Consider the following 24,603-nt stretch of genomic DNA (forward strand, 5'->3'; position numbering starts at 1 on the left):
TTTAATTCTTGTATCTTAGCAGCATATTGCATGAAGGGGGGGTTAAAAATGTGCTAATCCTTTCCTTAGCTGGAAATTCACGATCCTAGTTTTCCTCCATTAAACCAACCTCCCTTTAACCTGGAAGTAATGTGGCTTTATAAGATAATCAAACAGACGAAGATATTGAGTTGGGGATAAAACTAGCGTACAATGTCTAAAAGTGAAACCAGAAGCTGGTTGTGTATTATTATAGAGCCTGTTGGCAGACGTAAGGACATAAAACAAATGACAATTAAAGAGAAAGTGAAAATAAAATTGAGAAATTTAATATAATCTGTCACACATGTTTATAACATTTTTTAAAGTTTAGTCAGGTTAAGACCCTGATTCAAATTTAAAAACCCACTCTGATGAAAATTGTTTTTGGTGTTGTAAACATGTTCTTGTGGCATTTCTCTCATGATGGAGGACATTTGCATCATTTGCATTGTAGATATGCATTTCTGAGTGTCTCATTATAAATCATGAGCAGACGGAAAAAAAATACAGTTGAAATAAGCTAGATGTGACATAGGGGCTACAATCGATAAGCCAGAAGCTCCCTGCTCCACTCCATTTTGATGCATTCACTGGCAGACAAATAGATCCATGTATGTCTTCATTTCCCTCATCTGAGCTGGCATCTGGCCAAAACTGTATGGCTGGGTGGCTCCAATATTGCTCTCCATTTTTGTTGCACTCATAATGTTAGGTTGGGGTTGTAAGGGCCTGACGGCTTGCGGGAGAGTGTGTAAAACAGACTGATGATGGGAAATGGAGGTAGGCTTACTCTGCACCAGTATTCCTGCTCACAACACAAGAGGTGAATTTTTAATGAACTCCTGGAGAAACTACATTCTAGAAAACAAAAACTTTTTTTTTTAATTGGCTAAAAATGGCATGGTTATAATTAATTATAATAATAATTTACAATAAATCAGAAGATGATCAGAGTGGTACTTCGAAATTGTAATGACCACAAGAGAGAGGTCGAAACAGACATTTTCTAAAAAATTTTTATAAATGACAATTGATAAAACAATGCATATGCACATATATAAACAATTTTTGTACTGTTTTGAGTTTCTCTGTCTTTTTCAAACAATTAGCTCCTACTTATTTCTTTGTATGTCAAAATATTTAATCAAGCTAAATCACAAGTGAACAATTTAACGCTAACGTCCTGGGTCTTAGTGAGCCTTTGAATAACCTCTTATTATCCAATCATTTATGTGTTAAATAGTATTTTTTCTATAGAAATACCTACCATACACATAGAGGATATAGTCATCATAGGCCTCTCCAACCGTGTTCGAAGCCACACAGCGGTAAGTGCCATTGTAGGACTTGTTGAGGTTCTCAATGTAGAGATCAGAGCCGGTAACCACAGCATGAGGCGGCACATCCTCATCCACTCTCAACCAGTTGATCTGATGGGGACTGTTAGGAGGACAAATGCCACTAACATTAGTCAGGCTATCCTATCCTTAAGACTAATTGAAATTAAAGGTGAGATCTCAGATCAACACAGAACTGCTGGCAGCTTGTTCAATGATGTACAGGATGACATTTATCAGCTACACATTCACTGGAAGATAAATGTTAAAGTCTGTCTGACTGCCTTAAAGCAGCAAAAGTTCCAAAAAGTACCTAAAATGCATCGCTAAAAATAAAGAAAAAAACGCTATGAAGAAATTATGAGAACAAAGAATTTAAATTAAAGCCTTATTTAGAAAAATGCTAAATTTTCTTGAATGAGTTGGGCCTAATTTTTTTTAATCCAAACAAGACCATTTTTAAACTCAAAATTATATATTCGGACTACTGTTTCCTTTAATCCAGATAAAACTACACATTTTGCTGTTGGGATTAATACATTTTAGTTTTGTTTTCTTGGTTTAAGTTTGTTCTGGCCATGAAGCTTCAGATTCTGTCAACCACACTCTCTTGATCACACCAGGTTTTATGTGGTCAATCAACTCAGCTGTTTCAGTTTCAATCAATTGTCATTCAGTCTATTTAAGATCATGGTTTTCAGTTACTCTGTCATGTTTGCTTTGTTAGCACTGCTTTACTCATGTGGTTCAAGGTTTCATCAGTTCTGTTTGTAATGTTTGAGTTTGTTTTAACTGTTTGTTTCCATCAGCAAGAGCAGGTTTTCTGCATTTGTTTACCTCCACACTATCTTTTTGTAGCATTTGTTTGAAATGCGAACTATGTTCAGATGTAATCCAGAAAAATAATTGCAATAAAAACAAAATGGGGGGGGGGGGGATGCTTATGAGTTGAGACACTAAAAACCTTTAAAATGTTCCAGCAGTGGGTATGAAATTACTAAAAATTTTGTTTCTAAAAAAACAAACAAAAATAACTTTAAATGGGTAAGTACATTTACAACTTCTCATTCATTTTAAGTTATTATTATTATTATTGTTATTTTACTGCCAACAGTCTGTGTGAAAGACTACTAGAAAAGCTTTCTAAATAAATGCCACCTGTAGTGGTGGACATGTTGAAGCCTAGATGAGAAAACTATATTCCAGCACATTCAAGCGTCTCCTTTAGATATTACAGAAAGGAAATGCTGTCTTTCTAAACGAGAATTGGCAGCTGAACAATAAAAAAAAAATTCTTGGCAACTTATGAAAGATTAGCTGGCATACCATCACATATGATGACATAAATAGGTTGGATTTTTGTTTAAGTAATTTTCCAAAACAAACTTAGTTTTCCCATTTTTAAACTTTTTATTGATTTCAATCTAAATAAAATTGGTGTTTGAAACTTATGTATTTCTTTATTTTTTACTGTCAATTTATAAAATTAACTGAAATGATCCTAGCAGCAATCCCTGAGGCACACCACTGCAACAGTATTTCCCAATTGAAAAATTGAGTTTTACAATATCACTTTCAGTATGGGGAAGCCACAACCTCATCTATATGTATATTTATATATATATAGATATAGATATCTATATCTATATCTATATCTATCTTTATCTAAATATATATAGATCTATATATATATATCTCTTTATCTCTATATATCTATATATATATCTATATATCTATATAACACAAAATAACCAGTTCTCTGAAATATTGTTCACAAATCTGTCTAAATTCGTGGTAGTGAGCACTTCTCCTTTGCCAAGACAATCCATCGAACCTCGCAGGTGTGCCATATCAAAATGCTGATTAAACAGCATGATTATTGCACAGGTGTGCCTTAGGCTGGCCACAAGAAAAGGCCACTCTGAAATCTTCAGTTGTATCGCACGGCACAATGCCACAGATGTCGCAAGTTTTGAGGGAGCGTGCAATTGGCATGCTGATATCAGGAATGTCCACCAGAGCTGTTGCTAGGGAATTGAATGTCCATTTCTCTACCATAAGCCGTCTCCAAAGGCGTTTCTGAGAATTTGGCAGCACATCCAACCGGCCTCACAACCGCAGACCACGTGTAACCACACCAGCCCAAGACCTCCACATCCAGCATGTCCACCTCCAAGATCGTCTGAGACCAGTCAATCAGACAGCTGCTGAAACAATCGGTTTGCATAACCACAGAATTTCTGCACAAACTGTCAGAAACCGTCTCAGGGAAGCTCATCTGCATGCTGATCGTCCTCATTGAGGTCTCGACCTCACTCCAGTTCGTCATCGTAACCGACTTGAGTGGGCAAATGCTCACATGCGATGGCGTCTGGCACGTTGGAGAGGTGTTCTCTTCACGGATGAATCCCGGTTTACACTGTTCAGGGCAGATGGCAGACAGCGTGTGTGGCATTGTGTGGGTGAGCGGTTTTCTGATGTCAATGTTGTGGATCGAGTAGCCCATGGTGGTGGTGGGGTTATGGTATGGGCATGCATCTGTTATGGGCAAAGAACACAGGTGCATTTCATTGATGGCATTTTGAATGCACAGAGACACCGCGACGAGATCCTGGGGCCCATTGTTGTGCCGTACATCCAACAACATCACCTCATGTTGCAGCATGACAATGCACGGCCCCATGTTGAAAGGATCTGCACACAATTCTTGGAAGCTGAAAACATCCCAGTTCTTGCATGGCCAGCATACTCACCGGACATGTCACCTATTGAGCATGTTTGGGATGCTCTGGATCGGCGTATACGACAGCGTGTTCCAGTTCCTGCCAATATCCAGCAGCTTCGCCCTCCCATTGAAGAAGAGTGGACCAATATTCCACAGGCCACAATAGACAACCAGATCAACTCTATGCGAAGGAGATGTGTCGCACTTCCTGAGGCAAATGGTGGACACACCAGATACTGACTGGTTGTCTGAGTCCCCTGACCGCCTCAATAAAACAAAACTGAAGATTTCAGAGTGGCCCTTTCTTGTGGCCAGTCTAAGGCACACCTGTGCAATAATCATGCTGTCTAATCAGCATCTTGATATGGCACACCTAGAGGTAGAGAGGTAGGATGGATTGTCTTGGCAAAGGAGAAGAGCTCACTATCACAGATTTAGACAGATTTGTGAACAATATTTCAGAGAACTGGTTGTTTTGTGTATGTGGAAAATGTTTCACATCTTTGAGTTCATACCATGATAAATGGGAGCAATAACAAAAGTGTTGCGTTTATATTTTTGGTCAGTGTATATATGTGTATATTTATGTGTGTATATGTGTGTATGTATGTATGTATGCACGTACGCATGCATGTATATATATTTATGAGGTTGTGTGTTTTTTCTTTTTTTTTCTGTTTTAAGTAAGACTGAAAATAATACAGAATATCAAATCATAATGAATATATGAAACTTGTTTTTCAACAAAAACAAAAAAACACTTCTTTAAACTTTAAAGGAAGCATTAAAGTGAAAATATATGATCCAGTTGAATACTCACTGTGGTTTTCCTTCTGCAATACACGTCAAATCAAGGTTGTCTCCCTCTCTAGTTAACCCTTCGGGGTATGTCACCACAATCTTAACCTCAGGCTTATCTGAAAGCAAAAAAAACAAACAAAAAAAAGTGAAAAGAATCATTTTCTCAAATTTAGAAATTAATTCATTGTTTGAAGCCAAAATAAATGACAAAACTGTTTTCTTTATAGCTTTATAGTCGGTCTGCAGTCGCTTTAAGCAAGATGTTTTTTTTTTTTCGTTTTTATCAATGCGAGCAAAAGATTACCAAAATGTCAAGCAGCTCGAGTGAAGCTTTCTATTTTTCTTGAAAGGTCACACAAAACAGTTATCTTCCTTTAAAAAAGTAAAAAAATGGACAGACTACAAAAGGTTACGTTCACATTTGTTTGATGTTTGACAGTAGTTAGCAACTTGTGTTGTCTTGTCAATCAGGGCACTTCTTTAAAAACATCCAAACAACTTTTGACATCATTTTAATTTCTTATTTCTAACCTAAGACTTCCAAATATTTTTTTAAAGATTGATACATGTTAAGATAACTAAATATGATGAATGTAAAGCACTTTAATAGAAAACTTTAAAGGTCTGATGGTTCAGACGATTAACGTCCAAACCCAACTTGCTTCTTAGTGTGACGTAATTGCCAAAAAAATGCTACTCATTGAGCATATTTTTTAGATATTTGACCAAGACATGATTTTAAACTTTGTGTCATTTGACCACATCAAAACAAAGAATCCAGGAAATGACATTGTAGACTGAGGTTTCTCTGTATTTATTTGTACAAGGTTTTTGAAAAAAAGTTTTTGTTCAGTAACAATATAAATGTAAAAGTATTAGGATGAGCAAAAGTTTATTTCAATACTTTATAATGTAACCCTGTTTAGTAATGACAGAGGTCAAATGTTTCTTGTAGGTCTTTATCAGGTTTGCATACACTGTAGCAGCTATTTTGGTCCATTATTCCATGCAGATCTTCTCAACATCTAAAGCAGGGGTGTCAAACATCCGGCCCGCCGGGTGGTTAAGTCTGGCCCACACATGGAGAGTAAAAATCATAAGGATGTTTAAAAAAGAAAGCAAGTTTCTAGTCCATTCCTGTGGCGAGTTATAATTTTTCAAAGCAATAACCGAAATGCGCAATTCCGCCACTAGGGGGAGCAAAGAAAAAGCAAAACAAGTGAAACAGCATAACTGCACGTGCCAAAAGCAAAATCTAACCGCTCTGCTCTGGGTAGGATGTACTTTGGTTTCCTATGAGCCTCACCGCTGTTATCTTGCTGTAAGGATGATCAGTAGTGACACCCTAAAGACCAAAATGTTGTCAAAAAGTGAAGTGTAGTGAAGAGCTTTCCAGGAAAAATGGACAGAGTTTTTTTTTTCTCGAAGCTGAATGCAAAACCCCCATGCTTGGTATGTCATCAACAGGTCGCAGTGTTCAAAGAATACAACATTCAGCACCACTATGAGACTCACCATAAAGAAATGTTTCAGCATTTGCAGTTAAGAAAAGAGAAGATTTACTAACTATTGGCTGGACTAAAAAAAAACAACCGTTTGCATCCACTGCAGCATTGACATCAGTGATGGAGCAGTGACAGACACCTTATTGTAAACATGTTGGTACAAACATCCAAACCCCTTTTCAGAGGTGAACTTGTGCCCCAAAAAGCAGTTGACCTCTGCCAACATGAGTGTCAAGGATTACAATTACAGATACAAAATTGCGGTTTGTGCCCGGCTGGAAGTATATGCCACCACTTCTTTCATAAATCGGAAAAGGGCTGTGAAAGAAAAAGCCTGGAGCAAGATTCATGAGATTTGCACCATTTTGACATTTCACACCAAACCTCTTCCAGTTGTAAATACACACGCCAGTATCAGGAAGCGACAGACCTGTGTGAACACCATATGATCGAAGCATGTTCAAGAACATGCATTCAGTCCATTCTTGAACGGACGACATATATCTAATGTGAAAGCCACAAGAGCTGTTATGGGTGAATAGGGGCTGTCTGTGGGAGAAAAAATGGGTAAACCTCTAAGAGGCACACAGGTGGCGTTGCTTGCAGAAACTATCAAGGTGGTAGACCACTCCATGAGCCCATAGAACAAAAATGTGTTATTACAAGAGAACGAGTGGCATTTACGCCAAAGGATTCCATTTTGGTCTCATCTGACCACATGACGTTCTTCCCAATCCTCATCCAAATGGTCTCTGGCGAAACGTTAAATGGGTCTGACCATGGAAAATTCATGGAAAAAACCTTGGAAAATGCAGTTGCACTAAACTAGAGGCAAAAACGTAACAGATGTTTACAGATTGTACTGCTAGTTCTTTAGTCCAGCAGAAAAATTATAGTGGAGTGAAACAACAATCTTATTTTTGCCAAGCGACGGAAATGAGAGACTATCAAAGACCCAGCTTTGGTATCTCTGAAGTTACCATGTTTCTTATTCAGCTGTATAATTTCTATGTTAGTCTGCCAGTTATTTTTTCCAAAACTTCTGTTTATCATTTCTTTTTAATGAAATCTTTGAAGCATTGTAGCTTCTTTGCCTCAGCACTACGAGTAACTAATTAAACTGCTAGCTTGTCCAAGCAATGGGACTTTCTCTGGCACTGTGTGGTTTGGTTCCGAATTGGATATTTAAGGGAAAAAAAATTGGATCACTCACATAGCACTTCCAAGTGTCTCTCTGCCAAGAGGTCCTTCACAGCTGGGTGGTCAATGATGCAGTCCACTGGGAGTCCATCGTCTTCCTTGGTGACAGAAAACCTCACCCGGCTGGTGACGGTAAACATCCTGTCATACATCTCCTCCACTGTCATTTCACCTAGAAAAGCATAAAAAAAAGGAAATGACGTGAACAGCTGAAAAGTTCAAAAGCAAATTAAGATGCTTGCAGAAGTTACCTGCTGCAGAGGCTGTAATAGGCAAATAGTCACAGCTATTAAGAGCATATTACCTGTCAAAGTGGAGTAATTTCAGATGGCATTTACATTTAATTTGTTATTCAGTTATGTGGTGCCAGAATGAGACTTCAGAGGATTCAGACAAGCCTGAGGCCTTCGATTCTGACGAGATCAGCGAGAAGCGCCTGGGTCGTATCAAGCCTGATAATGAATGCTTCTGCTGCTTCAGGCTGGAGCATTGTTGGGGCTAACCCTGCAGTAATCTGCTGCCCACTTGGCCCAAGGCTGTCAGAGGGGCATTCATTTAGAGAGCTTTACAATGCCACAGGGGCATCGCATTAGCTACAGTGCTGAGTGTGATGCTTTACTTGCACTTAATGAAGTGAGGAAATAATTACAGCCCCACCCCAACCATGTGCAGTGGGTCAAGGAGCCATTTGAAATCACACTTGCTTTTTGAGGGCAGAGCAGTTTCTGGACCATAACACATGCTGGACCAGCACTGGAAAACAACAAAACATGTAAAAATGTATCTTGCACATCTAGCTGTGCCCTACAGAGCAGCCATTAAGTGCACACAGTATCTCTGAGACCTGTTTTTACTCTTAAAAGCACAGCCACAGCAATGAACTCCTCTTTATTAGAGTGAAGTGCTGGGAGCAGTGCTGGCTTGTTCCCTGCCAAAAAAGCGATAAGAAATGCACATTAAGACATCTTTTTGTCACCCGGCAATCACGGGAGCAAAGCACAGCACATTAGATCACATTTGTAAGCTCAGCGAGGGCTTTTCCAGAAATACCTGCCAAAGGGTGCGCCCTGTGCACCAAAGAGTACAAGGAAATGGACTGTGAACTGGAGGGATATGGTGATTAGAAATTGTTCTCTAGGCAAGCCTCTCTAATTGCCTTATAACAGTTGCAAACAACAGTAATCAGTTGAACTTTACTGTGTGTCTCAGTTTATTTCTGCCTAATTCAGCTTAATTCCAGCATTTGACTGGAGTGCAGTCTCCATTAGACAATGCATTTGCAACACTACAAAAAAGGATGGATCAACTTAGTTCACAAATGGTGCTAAAAACGAGTTGCTGTCTTCTGAACCACTAACTATAGTGTTGCTGTGGGTTATAAAGTTTCTACTAAGAATTTTATCTAAATCCTAGCTTTTCATCAAACCAGTGTTAAAGCATTTATTTTACAATTATAGCTTGTTTATTTGTCAGGCCATCTCTCAGTACACCATTAAAAGGGGTTGCACAGGATTTAAGAATTTAAAGCTGTTTCACACCTAAATCACAAAATTCAGATATCTGGTAGATATTTAAACATCTTAATGACAGCTGTGAGAAACCAGATGAAAACAGTTGTAACGCTAAAAGTTTAAATGTTTAAAGACCCACTCCAGTATATATTATGTTTTTGGTGGTTTTATTTTAACATGCTCTTGTAGCATTTTTCTCATGGAGGAGGACATGTATAAAGAAAATTAAGCTTAAAACTGGATTTCTGTCTGGTTCTTAGCATTGGCTTCCATGTGTTGTGCAGGCAGAAGAGCAATGCGACGTGTGGAGCTGTCCAAATTTTGAAGAGCAACAAATTCCATTTATTCCCTGTCCATGTATTCTTTGCTGTTTTCATCAAAGTACAGCTTGCACTTTTCATTTTAGTAATTATTTTTGACCTCAACAGCATAATGTGTTCAGAGCATTCCAGATAAAATTATAAAAGGATGATTATCATGAAACTACCATAATTCCATTTTATGACTTTTTCCTGGAAAAAAGACACTAGATGTGATTGATTTACTGAGATTATAAAGCCTTTCATTGCCATCCAAATATTTCTACAGCTAAAGTAATCTTCATTTCAAAGCTATAATTCATTTTACCAATATTTTTTAAATTAAGAAAGTACTAAAAAAATGCAGTTGTGAGAGTCAGACTCGTACAGGCAGAGCAGATGTCCATGTCAAACTGAATTAGCCAATAAGAACTGTCATCCAAACCCAGATGAGGGGAACAACTGTGGACCCGGTCACGGACCACCTCAAACATGAATGCAGTAGACATTTGAGAGTCAAATCAAATGCTCTTGTGAGCTTCGAGCACTGATCAATCCCAGTGCAATCAAGCATGGCCTCTTCTCAGGGTGACATTTTCTCTCTCGGCTTACAACCTGAGTCTTCTGGCAGCCGGCACACTCTAGAGCCGTCAAAGATCAAGCCGTCTCAAAATGGCTTTGACATGTATGACTGCGGCATCGTTGTTGTGATTAGTAAAGCAGTCTAAAATGAATTTGCAGTGCACTTTAGATTCACCCTCACCAACTTTAGAATGAGAAAATAATGATGTAAGGAGGGGATGCTGTTTAAGGAGAAGAGAACTTGTGCTGCACTTAAAGCGTTTTGCCTTTTCTACTCATCTTTTTGCAGGTGATTTATCATCACAAGATGTAAAGCATTTTAACTACAAGAAAAACAGCCAAACCGGGGATATCCCTGGAATATTCATTTGGATAGGATGACTGAGTCATTTTCCTCGGTGCTTCTTCAAGTTATTGTGCACCGATTTGTTGTAGGTCTGTAAAACTGTCTCCTGGGGCATTTTGGCCTTAGTCTGATTTCAGGGAGTAAAAAAGGAAACCATTTCTGGCTAATTGCTATTTTTCAGTCTTGACAGTTTTTTAATAAATATAAACCTGCCATTTCCTGGTTTTGAATAACTAAAACTGATTTTTTTAAAACTACATATTTTAACAAGTTGATGAAAAAACAAGTTGAGGTAAAAGAATAAAAAGCAAAACCAAACCAAGCAAACCTTGACATTGTAATAAGAAATCTGAAAAAAGAACAGAACAAATGTTGTTCTAATGGCCTAGTGGGAGAGTGTAGGCCCTGAGACTGGAAGGTTGTGAGATAAAATCCATGGCTGAGTCGCACCAAATAACAAAATGTGGCCCAATTGACACTCAGCATTAAGGGGTTGGATTGGTGGGTTTAAGCACCAAATGGTTCCCACGTCCGGCTGTGTCTGCAGTTCCCCGCCATCCAGGGGATGGGTCAAATTTCACGCTCCGAGGTACTTACAACTTATGGGAATTTAACATGTTCTTGAGGCTTTTTTCTCATGATCTTCTTTCTCTTTCGGCTTTTCCCATTAGGGGTCGCCACAGCGAATCATCCTTTTCCACCTCACTTTATCATGAACATCTTCTACCCTAACATTAGCAAACTTCATGTCCTCTGTTAAGAAGGCCTTTTTCTCATGATAAAGGAAATATATTGCAAAATTAGGCTTAAATTGCTTTTCTGAGTAATTCTTTATCTAACTTGGTGTGAATCAGGAGCAGACAAAAACATTCTGTGGGAAAAAACAAGATACTGCAGCAAACCACAATCTGCCTGCTCTGATGCTTCCATTTGTCGGCGACTACATCCATCTATTTCTTTGTTTTCCTTGTCCGGTAGACATCTGGCTCATAACTGTAGACTTGAATAGCTCCAATATTGCTCACCATTTTTTGTTCCACCAGTAACGTTAGGTTTGGGTTGTGAGGGGCTGTAAGCTACAGCAGGAGAGAGTGTAAATAAAGGGATGATAGGAAGCACGGGCAGGCTTACACCGCAAACAGTCCTGCCCACATCTCTGAGGTGAATTAAATATTAAATGTTGTTACTTTATTGGCCAAGTAACAATAAAAGCTATTAAAAAAAGAAAATTGAATAAAACTGACTGAAAAACATTTAAAAGATATTGGAAACAATTACTAGAAACATGACTAACCCCAATTTTATTTTCTCCATGACTTGATGATCTTAAAGTATTTTTTCCTAAATAAATATTATTCCTTTTGTCAAATTCTTTAAAAGAATGAAAGTGGAATTTGGTCCATTTCTAAGAGTACAAGGTTTTCTACCTTTTAAAATTCTTTCTACTTCTCTGTGACGCAGCAGCATTTATATAAAAAAAAAAATTAAATGCAGCAGTCAGACGGAACTTCGTTTTTCCCAACACTTTAGCAATATTAGCAGCTAATAACTGGTCTGTAGTGCAGTTAAAAAATATATTGCAGCTGTCGTTTATGCTAATGAACATTTTGCCACCTTTTGTGGTAAATTGAAAGGCAAATCACAGCTTTCCTGTACCTACGGGAGCGAAAAAAAACAAAAAACGAGCAAATTGGTTTAAATGAATTACGTTTTGGCTCTAAAACTGCCTTGTGAGCACTCACGCGCAGGACAAACGTGATCACAGAGGTTCCCAAAAACCAACTTGATGTGCAGCTCTGCATCTCAACACAGGCGGGGCTAATGAATTGTTGAGTATGTCCATAATGAGAAGTGATTTGTGTTCTTGTGTGGTACACGATGATGTGACTTTCTGGCTCTCTTTATGTGTCTGCTGCCACTATGGATTAGCCCTGCTCAGCGTGTCGGTGGCATTTTGCTGATCTAACTGTCCTGTTCTTTTTCCCTCTCCTACACTGCACTCATAAACAGAAATTGACTTCATCTCCTGTAGGGAACACTGCGAGCGCAGATGGCATAAAGCTTCAGATTGTCTAAATATTTAATCTCCCAACAAGCTAAATGCATTCTCTCCATTCTAATACATATATAATTTGACAACAGGCAGGAACAACCACTCTGCGTAAATACAAAGTGACTAAATATCCCCGTTCCTGTACAATTAGTGATAAATAATTTAAAAAATCCAAACTGAAAGGTAATAAAATTTCAATTCTAACCCCTTTAAATTATAAACCTGCTTCTGCAAGCGCCTGCAGGCAGCTGAGAGCGCCGAAATGGAGATAAAACATGCAAATAAAAGTGCATCACTGTTTACACCATGAAGGGATGTTTTGACTTGAGTAGAAATTAATATGGGGTTGAAAACTTTTTCAAAAGCACACAACATCAACCGTTGAGGTGAAACAAAATGTTGGCGATAAATATTTAAGCAACGTTAAATCCAAACATTGATCTCTGTAATGAACATTAACATGAGCAGAGCTTCAAGGCAAATACAAATTTATTACGGACATAATACAAGCTGGAAATGCTGCAGCTGTGAATATAAAATATGTCGTGTCTCAAGAAAAAAGAGGAGGAAAGCGCTGTCTCTCTTCAACTGCTCAAAGCAGCAGGTGATCTTCGTACATAAACCTGTCGATACAATCCGTACAACTTAGATTTGGTGTAAAGCTACTTTTTTACAGAGAAGAAAAGTCTATGGAGAGCAGGACTCTCAGGGAAGTGGACAGGCCTGGAGCACGTGAAGCAAACTGGGAGAGGCTGTTATTTTACCAACCTGTCAGTTCTTCCTCCCCCTTCATCCATCTGATAGAGGCAGCTGGTTTGCTGCCAATGGCTATGCAGGTGAGCTCCGTCTCATTCCCTTCGCTGACCACATCCTCCCGGCTCTCGATGACTGGGCTGCCTGGTGGGACTGACTCATAGCAACGGACAGAAAAGCAGAGATATCAGCACCCAGAAAAGTCATTTTATTATAATTTTTTAAAGTATAGTGAAGGTATAATACAGAAAATTATGTAAAATGTTTTGCTTCTCTCTTTTATTTTATTTCTTTACTTATAAACTCTCCTGTTTATGAGATACCAGTAGTTGATGTTGTTGAGTAGGCTTTTCGAAAACAAGTACGTGTAAAACCTTTTCTAATAAACTCTTAAAAAACCCACTCCATTGAGAATTGAGTTTCTCATGATCGACTTATAAAGAAAAAAATTCCACTAAAATTTGCATTTCTGAGTATTTATTTGAAATTGTTAATCAGGAGCAGACAAAAAAATTCTGTTTGAAAACGCTTGAAACTGTTCTGTAGAAGCCACTATTGGCAGGCCGCAGGCTCCTTGCCCAGCTCCATTTCGATGGCTCCACTTGCAAATATCCGTGCGTGTCTTTGTTTTACTCGTTCGTCTGAGCTGTCAACTGGCTCCAATATTGCTCACCATTTTTGTTGCAAGGGTAATGTGATGTTGGGGATGTGGGAGAGCGTGTAAACATATGGGTGATGGGAAGTAGGGACGAGGTTGCTCTACAACAACGGTCCCACCCACAAAATAAACCACTGCTGCTCTGCAGAAACTATGCCCTAGAAAATGACAAGTGTTTGGATTTTGGCTAAAAAGCTATGAACAAAAAACAAAAAAACGTTTACAATAGATCAAAATATAATCAGATTGGCACTTTTATTTGTGAACTACATACCATTAGGATCAACATTTATTTCAGCAAGAGCTGAAGCAAGAGAGCTGAAGCAATACAACTAACTGTCAATACAACTAAAACACAAAGAAAGAAATGACTTGGGCTTGTGGGTAACCACCTGGACTTGTTAGTCAACTTAATAAATGAGTGTGTTCTAGGATAGTATACATTCGTGTAATGTTTTATTACAATGCTTATTAGCATTACTACAGACAGTAAAGACTTGATTAATATCAAGTGATGTTATGAACATATTGTAGGTTTTTAACCCTTTAATACCAGAGATATCGCCGGTGAACTCTCAATAAGATGCGCACTTTGACATACCGTAAGTCTCTAAAGTCCAACCAAAGTGAATCAGATGATTCTGACGCAGAGAAAAGCGGCTTTTCATGTCGGTTTTGTGCTTTTATCCAAAACTTTACAATGGGAAAGTTGATTTATAAAGCGCTTTCACACAGCCAAAACTGGTACAAGGCACTTTACAATAAAACATCAAGAACAGCAACGGATAAAATGTAAGCATAAAAACAAGCAAATCAATAAAAGAAATAAAATAATTAAAAACCGGTACTAATGCAGTAAACCGAGCAGTCACATGGAAGAGTAAAAGCTTGGCTGTAAAAATGGGTTTCAAGCTTAGTTTTAAAAATGGACAGAGGATGCATCACGGAGGTTAAAATGCAGAGTGTTCAGATCTACGGGGCACAAATATGAGAAGCTGATCAGCTGATCTGAGGCACCAGAGAGGAGTGTAGGGAGAAAGACTCTCAGAGAGGTAGGGCGGGGTGAGACCATTCAAAGATTTAAAAACAAATAAAAGAATCTTGAACTGAACCCTAAAATAAAAGAAGGGAAGCCAAGATGTAATGTGGTCTTTCTTTGGTGCTCCAACCAGAATACGAGCAGCAGCATTTTGAACCAGCTGCCACCGCAAAAGAGAGTACTGACTAACCCCTAATCAAAGTAATTTACAATACTCTAGCGGTGCATAACAGTGCAACGCAGCTCTTCTCTGCTTCGGAATCTGCAGAAATTATGTTAATTGCATAAATGGTTGAAGAGTTATTGGTAGTTCAAAGAACGTCAACAGTGTAAACGGGATAAAAAAAAAACTATCTGAGTAGGGTGTAACATTACAAAGCACTGTGTGAAGGAAATTGATACATTTCCACCAAATCTCTGCCCTGGGGGAGGGAATATTGTGGAATCCCCAGTTTATAGTTTTTATACTCGTGTGATGGTGATTATCTATGGTCACAAAATCCTAGAAATAAATTCTGTTCCATTCCAGCATATTTGTACACGAATTAGGTCTAACTTTGTCCGTCGTGTTCTGCAGGTAAGACAAATGAAATAGTAATTACTTAATAGACCAGAGGCTTTGTTCATCATGCAGCTTTCATTAGTTATGCATGATTAAGCATTAAGTGAGCAAAATGCTGCCCTAAAACCTCAGAAACGTGACTGCAACGTCCACGCCATGTGTACATTCATATCAATTGCACTTCATCATGTCTCAGTTCATCCTCAGTGAAACGTTGTCGGACGTCAGTTAATTGAGAGCTCTAATAAGATAAAAGGTTACTGACATTTCGCTCAAGGACTCTTTGTTGTTGCAGGAATGTAGCATCTTTATTTCAATTGTACAACTGAAGTAATATCTTTAAAGTGCTTTTAATTCATTTCAATCCCCCATGAAGACTGCATGTATAATAAAGCTAAACTAGAGCAATTTCTTTCCTAAGCATCAAAGTGTGGCACAGCTGACTCTCAACAGGGAATTGTTTGGAGCAGCCAAGTCAACATTCACCAGGATTCACAGAGTCAACACAGCTGCCAAAGTGACTCGGTCTGAGCCATCAGTTTCAGCATCTGCTCCTTTTCGTTATGCTGTCTAACACTGCAAGAGCTTAATTGGCTGACATTTTGTTTCAGTTGCTAAAGATATCAGAATCAAAGATCACAATTATTTCATGTTCACCATCTATAATCAAGCAGAATTTAATAAAAGAGTGCGTGTCTGTGTGAGAGAGGGGTTCACACATGGTTCCTCACACCTACCCAGGACAGTGATGTCTGCGTAGGCTTCCTGAGGAGGATCTGTGTAGAGCTGGCACACGTAACGTCCCTCATCGGAGAGTGACACATTGGACAGAGACACCCGGAGTTCGTTGTCAGAGAAATTCACCAGCTGGAACCGGCTGTCCTTGAGAGCTGAGGGGATACAGAGTGCAGGGACACAAACATGAGACACGGGGTGAGAAGGAAGAGAAAGTGGGGGCGCAGCAAGAACGAGAGAGGATGGAGGACGGCGAATGAGCACAAAATCAGACATAGGAGGGAGAGAGAGAGAGGCCGCCCTTTTGCAGGCTTTCTCCTTAATTGAGTAAAAGGAAAGTGAGTTTCAAAATAATTCCTCCGAGTTGATTTCTAAAGTACCTTTACAGTCCACAGAGCACTCGCTAAGAAAGGGAAGTGTGATGAGCGCTCAAGAAAAATTCCTAACAAGCTACAGAACTCTTAAAAATGGGCCGAGACTGGTCATGGATGGATGCGTCACCTCACATATTCCACTGACAGAAGAGTCATTCAAACACACATAATGAAGGAAATCGCAGTGTGGAAGAAGAGAGACTCGGATGTCTCCAACTCTGAGTCAAAAGCAGACTGGAATCTGTGCTAATACCAATATAGATTGGCTGAATTTTCTTATGGTGTCATCAAACTAGGTTAGCCATTTCTTTGACTTCCAGTCACTGCTTCTCATTTGGGTTAGCATTCATCCCCAAACACTCTTTTACATAAACAGACTCTGCCGATTTGACTGGGAGGCCTTTTGATGTTCTGACTGGCCTTTTTAGGGCCCGAGCACGGAGTGCAAGGACCCTATTGTAATTCGAATGTTTATTATTATTATTATTATTATTATTATTCTACCGGAAGAGTCGCCTTTTTGAGGCCTTTAACATACCCCAAAACTCACCAAATTTGGCACACACATCAGGAGTCGCGAAAAATTTCGTATTTTATAGGAGATTGGCATGGGCGCACAAAAACGGCTCGATAGCGCCACCTACAGTGACTTTTGTCCCGACGCCCCGCATACGCTTTAACGTACAAGCTTGATTTTTACAGGGCATGTTCTTCAGATGGAGACCTACAAAAAAGTCTGAAAGGACCCACCTGTCAGTCGCACAGGAAGTCTGATATTTTGATGACAATATGTCATTTTTGCTGTATTTTGGACATTTGCAGGCCTCGCTCTAGAACGAACTCCTCCTAGAGATTTTGGAGTAATGACTCCAAACTTTGGTTTTGTAAACTAGACACATGTCCGATGTTAAATTGCGAAGCTTTTAAGTTTTTATGGATGTTTGTGACCATGGCGGCGCGTCAAAATTGGAGGTCGTTTCGAAAACACGCCATGAAAAGAAAAATGGCCATTACTCAGCCATGCATAATCCAATCTAATCCAAAATTGATGTGCATGATTGTAGTCTGACTCTGAACACATCTGCAGTGAAAAAATCTGGAAAAAGTGTAGCGCCACCTGCTGGCAAGAGGAAATGACATGTTTTACTTGGAGCATCACTACTCCGAGTAGGATGAGCCGACACACCTGAAAATGACGTCCACCTGTTGAAAAGCCATTGAAGTTTACTCTGACAAAAAACCATAACTTTCAATGCGGGGGTGTGGTCGTGACAGAGCGGCAAAGTTGGGCATCTCGCTATGCACACAAAAGTTGCTCTCACGTGCACATTCCTTGTCCAATCTCACTGAAATTCAATGGATATGATGAAGCTTCTATTCTGAATCCATGGATATGACAATCTTGGACGAGCTCTATAGCGCCACCTAGTTATTGCATTGGGCACATTCTGCCCTGTATTTTCTCTTTGCTTTGTCCGATGTGCATGAAATTAAAACTGGAGATACTCAGAAGGGTCCTCTCTCATCATGTAAAGTTTCATGGGTGTACACCTGACGGTGCCTGCGTAACAGGAAGTGGTCGATTATGTGCACCCAAATAATAGAAATTTATTATAAATCAGCCGTTTGTCTCAGGAAGCTGAGATTTCAGAATTAGATGCCTTTAATAACCTCCAGCTTTGATATGTAACACTATAGGGTCTACGAGAAACTTCATCACTTGATTTTTTTAATGAAATTTTGGACTGAACAAAGATTTTTAGCATAAATTCTGTTTAGGTTATCAGCACCAAGAATTCAACTTTCATAGGCATTTATGTGCTACTGCTTCCTAAAAAAATTCAGAATGATTGAAGTTACAGGTGACATCTTAGAGAGCATTACATCCAAAAAGGTCCGAAAACGTCTTTTTAGGCAAAACTACAAACACCTATTTTTTTTCATAACTTAATCATCATATATCAACACCATTTATTTTTTTAAATGTAGGGATCTGTGTTTGCTGCCTTCCATATTTTTTTCAGAAGTCCAGGTGAAACAGATGATTTTAAAAAAATCCTGATTCATCCCAAAACCTGTGCTTTTTCCGTCTGGACTCCAAACAAGTGTGTTTTAAAATTACTTATGCTTCAAATATCCACACCAAGTTTCACACGCATATAGCTGAACATGTCTAAATGCTTCTTGAATATTCTTTACAGATATAAAATGAACTGGTCAACTGTAGGATGTCATTTCCTCTTACATGCTTAAGTCTTTTCCTCATGCTGCAGCCTGCTCCTCAATCATCCCTGTTGCTGGAGTCAAATTTCACCCCCCCCCCCCCCCCCCCACACACACACACACACCAGCTGCCAGTTCATATGCTAACTAACCCAGAAGTGAGGTGACAATAGTTTAGACACAAGAGGGAGGGCAGACTGCTTTTTCATTTGTTTTGTATGTCTTTCATAGATTTTTATGAATAATCATTGCTTTTCTAGTCATGTAAAATGCAATTAACCTAATATTTTATCTTTTTTTTTTACAAACAAAACATATGAATGTGCTCCAAAACAAAACCCAACTCTCAGTACAGTTCTACAGATGTAACATAAGACTTAGACAGTAAATGTCTCTTTTATCCTTTTTTAATCAATGCTGCAACTTCTTTTCCTTAATATAAATCCAATGAAATTAAACTACAAAACCAAAAAACACAACGTATAGCAAATTTCTCTAAATAAATTATGTGTATATACAATATGTAGCACTTTTAAACAAAATAATAACAAATCCTTCCAATACAAGCACAGAAAAATAGAACACAAAATTTAAAACCCAAATTTGAAATGGCAATTTTAAAAAGATAATTTTTTCAGCCTGCTAAAAGTGCACAATTGTAAAAGCTCTTTTATATAGACAACTGTTTGGTTGCTTAGAGCTCTAAATATAAAAACAATGCCTTTATGGACGTGGCACGGATGGCACGGATGTTCAGCAGGGTAAACCCCAAGAAAGCGGCGGGACCTGATGGAGTTCCCGGAAAGGTTCTGCGGGCCTGCGCCGATCAACTCTCCCAGGTCTTCACAAAAATCTTCAACCTGTCGCTAGCTCAGGCTTTCATCCCTGCTTGCCTGAAGTCATCCACTATCATCCCGATACCCAAAAAGTCCTCATCCACAGCCTTCCTCACGGACTTCCGCCCAGTTGCACTCACTGCTGTCATCACAAAGTGTCTGGAGCGGCTGCTCCTGGGACACATCAAAGACTCCCTCCCTCCAATCTTCGTCCCCCACCAGTTTGCTTACAAAGCAAACAGATCAACGGATGATGCCATTTCCATCACCCTCCACACTGCGCTGAGCCACCTGGAACACAGAGACACCTACGCCAGGATGCTCTTTGTGGACTATAGCTCAGCCTTTAACACAATCATTCCTGACATTCTGGTCAACAAACTGTCTGAACTAGGACTCCACCCACTCACCTGCTCGTGGATCAAGGACTTCCTGACAAACAGACCACAGACAGTCAAACTTGACCCCCACCTCTCCTCCACCCGGACGCTGAGCACAGGCTCCACACAGGGATGTGTGCTGAGTCCTCTGCTGTATACACTGTACACAGCAGACTGCAGACCAGCCCACACCAGCAACACCGTGGTGAAGTTTGCAGACGACACTACTGTGGTGGGGCTGATCTCTGGGGACGACGAGACGGCCTACAGAGACGAAGTCCTGAAACTCTCAAGGTGGTGTCAGGCTAATAACCTCATCCTGAACACCACCAAGACCAAGGAGATCATCCTGGACTTCAGAAAAAACAGAACAGATCCACCCCCACTCTACATTGATGGAAACTGTGTGGAGAGGGTCCACAGCTTCACCCTCCTGGGCACCACCATCTCTGCTGACCTCACATGGTCTAACAACACCATGACTGTCATCAGGAAGGCCCAGCAACGCCTGCACTTCCTGAGAAAACTTAGGAGGAACGACGTCAGCCAGGAGCTGCTGGTAACGTTCTACCGCTCAACCATTGAGAGCATTCTGTCCTATGGCATCACAGTGTGGTTTTCCCACTGCACCGAAGCAGAACGGCAGAGTCTCCAGAGAGTGGTAAAGACAGCGCAGAGAATCATCGGCTGCCCCCTCCCCTCACTGAAGGACATTTACCAGTCTCGCTGCCTCAGCAGAGTGACTAGCATCACCACTAACTCCACCCATTCTGCTTTCCCTCTGTTTGAACTGCTGCCCTCTGGAAGGAGGTACAGGTCCATCAGAACCAGGACAAACAGACTAAGAAACAGCTTTTTTCCACAGGCAATTATCATACGGAATGCACATACGTCCACCAACCACACCTCACTCTAATTTTACTACAATGCGTGCAATATCCTGACTGTCTAACCGGGTCACTGTGCAATAACTTGATATTTATTAAGCTGTGCTCACAGCAACTCATGTAATTCCATTCTATTTTATTCACAAATATTTAATATTTAACAGTTTCTGTCCATATTGTTCATTTTTTGTTAAGAGTTGTAAATACAGTTTTTCTTTTTCTATTCTATTTTTATTTTTATTTTATGTAACTCCTTCACTCCAAGGCTGCTGCAATTTCATTGTATCCCCATGTACAATGACAATAAACGATTCTGATTCTGATTATATCACTTAGACACAGATGGAGAACCATATCAACTGGATTGGTAACAGCAACAACCACCGACCAAGCCGGCAAGCCCTGGCAGAAAAGATCCCCACAACAAACACTGCAGGCTGTTCCATAAAAAATATAGTTTTACCATTGCCTTGCAGATCACAGTTGAAGTGGTTTAGTTTTCCTAAAAAAATTCAGAATGATTGAAGTTACAGGTGAACTTTTAGACAACATTTGATCCAAAAAGGTCCGAAAACGTCTTTTTAGGCAAAACTGCAAACACCTATTTTTTTGCATAACTTATCTTTCAAATATCAGCACAAAAAAATTAAAAACGGTAGGGATCTGTGTTTGCTGCCTTCCATATTTTTTTCAGACTTAAAAGTGTAACAGATGATTTATAAAAAATCCTTTTTCATCCAAAAACCTGTGTTAAATCTGTCTAGACTTAGTATTAAAAACTCTCCAAGATGAATGTGCCTGACTCCACCTGCAGGTGGATCACAGACTTCCTGACGGACAGACAGCAGTATGTGAGGCTGGGGAAGCTCGTCTCAGATACTCGGACCACAAGCACCGGATCCCCCCAGGGCTGTGTCCTTTCACCCCTGTTACTGTCCCTGTACACAAACAGCTGCACAGCTGGTCACCTGTCTGTCAAACTCCTGAAGTTTGCTGACGACACCACACTCATCGGCCTCATCTTTGACGGAGATGAGTCGGCCTACAGGAGTGAAATAGCCAGGCTGGTGTCATAGTGCAGCGCTAACAACCTGGAGCTTAATGCTCTGAAGACAGTGGAGATGACAGTGGACTTCAGGAAGGCCCCAGCCCCCCTCCCCCCTGCCATCCTCTGTGACTCCCCGGTGACCTCTGTGGAGTCCTTCTGCTTCCTGGGAACCATCATCAGCCAGGACCTCAAGTGGGAGCAGAACATCAGCTCCATCACTAAGAAGGTCCAGCAGAGGATGTACTTCCTGAGGCAGCTGAAGAAGTTTCACCTCCCTGAAAAGATGCTGGTAGACTTTTACACCGCCATCATCGAATCCACCCTCACGTCCTCCATCACAGTCTGGTTCGCTGCGGCCACGGCCAGAGACAAGGCCAAGCTGCAACGCGTCATCCACTCAGCAGAGAAGGTGATCGGCTGCCACCTCCCGTCTCTCCAGGAGCTGCACATCTCCAGGACCTGGAGGCGGGCAGCCAGGATTGTAGCCAACCCCTCTCATCCATGACATAATCTCTTTCGGCCCCTCCCTTCTGGCAAGAGGCTCCGGTCCATCAGGACCAGGACCTCGCGCCACAAGAACAGCTTCTTCCCCACTGCAGCCAGCCTGCTGAACAGAACCCCAACTCCCCCAGGTGACCCCCCCTCCCCCCCCCGCCCACCAAAGGACTGTCGGTGCCACTTACAGGCCCCACCATCCCAGCCCATCTGTGCTCCCACTTTAATTCACCTTACTCTACTGTATATAGTGTGTTGTTGTTGTTAACTTAATTTTTAACTTATTCTTAATTGCACTATACACCAAGTCAAATTCCTCGTTTTGTAAAGTGCGCTCTACTGAACCTGGCAATAAAACTTTTTCTGATTTCTGATTCTATTAATCATTGTTTTTTATTCATTCAAAATGCAATTAAATCAATATTTTATCTTTTTTCTTTTCCTTTTTCTTTTTTTTTAATCTCTTATATCCTTTTTTATAATCAATGTTTGAACTTCTTTTCCTTTCTATTGTCATGGTTTCAGTTTGCTGTCTTTTTTTTCGCTTTAGTTCTTGTTCTGTCTTGTTTGGTTCTGTTTCCTGTTTTATTTTGAAAGGTTTCCTGTCTTGTCATGTTTTTGAGTTTTACTTCCTTTGGTCCCCATCTGCCCTAATCGTGTTCACCTGTGTCTTGTCTGCCCTGTCTGTATATAAGTCTTGTCTCTGCCTTCCTCCTGTGCTGGTCCATTAACTTCTGCTCATGTTGATCACGTCTTCTTGTCTGGCGTCCATGTCCCTTGCCAAGCCACAGTAAGTTTTTGTTTTTAGTTTTGTCATCCTGCTCTGCAGCGCTTTTTGTTAGTTAAATAAACCCACTTGCCCTGAACCCGTTTGCCTCCCGTCTCTGCGCCTGGGTCCTACCTGCTGTCGAGCCTCCCCCCCCACACGACATCTATACATCCAATGAAATTAAACTACAAATCAACAAACACAACTGATAACAAATGTCTCTAAAAAATGATGTGTATATTTGCAGAACCTTAAAAACACCAAACAAATAACAAATGCTTCCCAAATAAAGCACAAAAAATGGAAAACAAAATGTAAAACCCAAGTTAGAAATTGCAATTTGAAAAGATACTTTTTTTCAGCAGCTTTTCAAAATCAATCACCAATTCTACTCTTCTGTGGATGAAACAAAGAACTCCAGAACAATGAAGCCATTTCTCTAAGTCTCTCTCACCTTCAGTTTTAAACAAGGTCTGTGAAAATCCACCATACATTGGTCACATGAACTCAGAGACCTGCTAAAAGTGCACAATTGTAAAAGCTCTTTTATATAGACAACTGTTTGTTTGCTTAGAGCTGTAAATATAAAAAAAAATGCTTTTCTATCACCTAGACACAGATGGAGAACCATATCAACTGGATTAATAACAGGGTGGCATGTTTAGACAACATGAAGCTGTCCATCACATTTTTGACCTAAACATGTAAACACATCCTTGGCTCTGCGGTTAGGAAATGGTATTTGGGAATCTCTTTATACCAGGAGCCAGCCTGGCCATTGGAACATCGCCACAGTGCCCATCCAGACTGGGACAGCAACGGGGTCCACTTCAGAGCCGTGAGCTGCTGTGTTTAACTCCAGCTGTCCCAGCAAGGGAGACAACTGCAGCAACATCCACTGACCAAGCTGACAAGCCCTGGCAGAAAAGATCCCCACAAGAAAAACACTGGCTCAGGCAGGCTGGTCAAAAAAAAATAGTTTTGCCATTGTCTTGCAGCTCGCAGATCAAGTGGTTTAGTTTTCCAGTAATGTCAGTCAAGAATGCAAGTTCAGATTCACAATGTTCATATTCACCATATTCAACAGACATCTCCTCCAATAGCACCTTAAAAATCCTGTGCTGTTTTGCTTTGCAGCTGAGGTTGTTTACGATTTTCAGAATAAGAGTCATTATATGTCCAGAGCCAATCACTTCTGCACATAAGGCCTGCTGGTGAATGACGCAGCAGTAATGCAGACATTTTGGAAAGTCTGGGTCAGCTTTACAGTGAGTGATGAAACCTGTTTGTCTATTGATCATAGCAGGAGTCCCATCTGCAGTCACTGCTACCAGCTTTTCTAATTGTACCTTTTTCTGCACAAAAACTCCTTCACCGTGTTATACATTTCAACTCCTCTTGTAGTTGTCTGTTAGGGCAGATGTGTCAGGAGTTCTTCTCTTGTGGAAACCAAAAGCTATGCTG

At 40.2% G+C, this 24,603-nt stretch overlaps 1 protein-coding gene across 4 annotated transcripts in view; it reads right to left on the reverse strand.

The window, feature by feature from the left end:
• cadm1b (cell adhesion molecule 1b) overlaps positions 1-24,603 on the reverse strand; it is a 196,545-nt gene that overhangs the window by 26,705 nt on the left and 145,237 nt on the right. For all 4 annotated transcript variants that reach the window (XM_078929391.1, XM_011482432.4, XM_011482434.4 and 1 more), the window contains 5 exons: positions 16,130-16,282; positions 13,149-13,286; positions 7,603-7,761; positions 4,904-5,000; positions 1,289-1,461 (listed from right to left, as the gene is read on the reverse strand). In XM_078929391.1, the coding sequence (XP_078785517.1) occupies positions 1,289-1,461; positions 4,904-5,000; positions 7,603-7,761; positions 13,149-13,286; positions 16,130-16,282 (720 nt within the window). The remainder of the gene's footprint in view (positions 1-1,288; positions 1,462-4,903; positions 5,001-7,602; positions 7,762-13,148; positions 13,287-16,129; positions 16,283-24,603) is intronic.

The sequence above is a fragment of the Oryzias latipes genome, chromosome 13 (assembly GCF_053564925.1).
Source record: "Oryzias latipes strain Hd-rR chromosome 13, Olatipes_Hd-rR_3.1".
NCBI lineage: Eukaryota > Metazoa > Chordata > Actinopteri > Beloniformes > Adrianichthyidae > Oryzias > Oryzias latipes.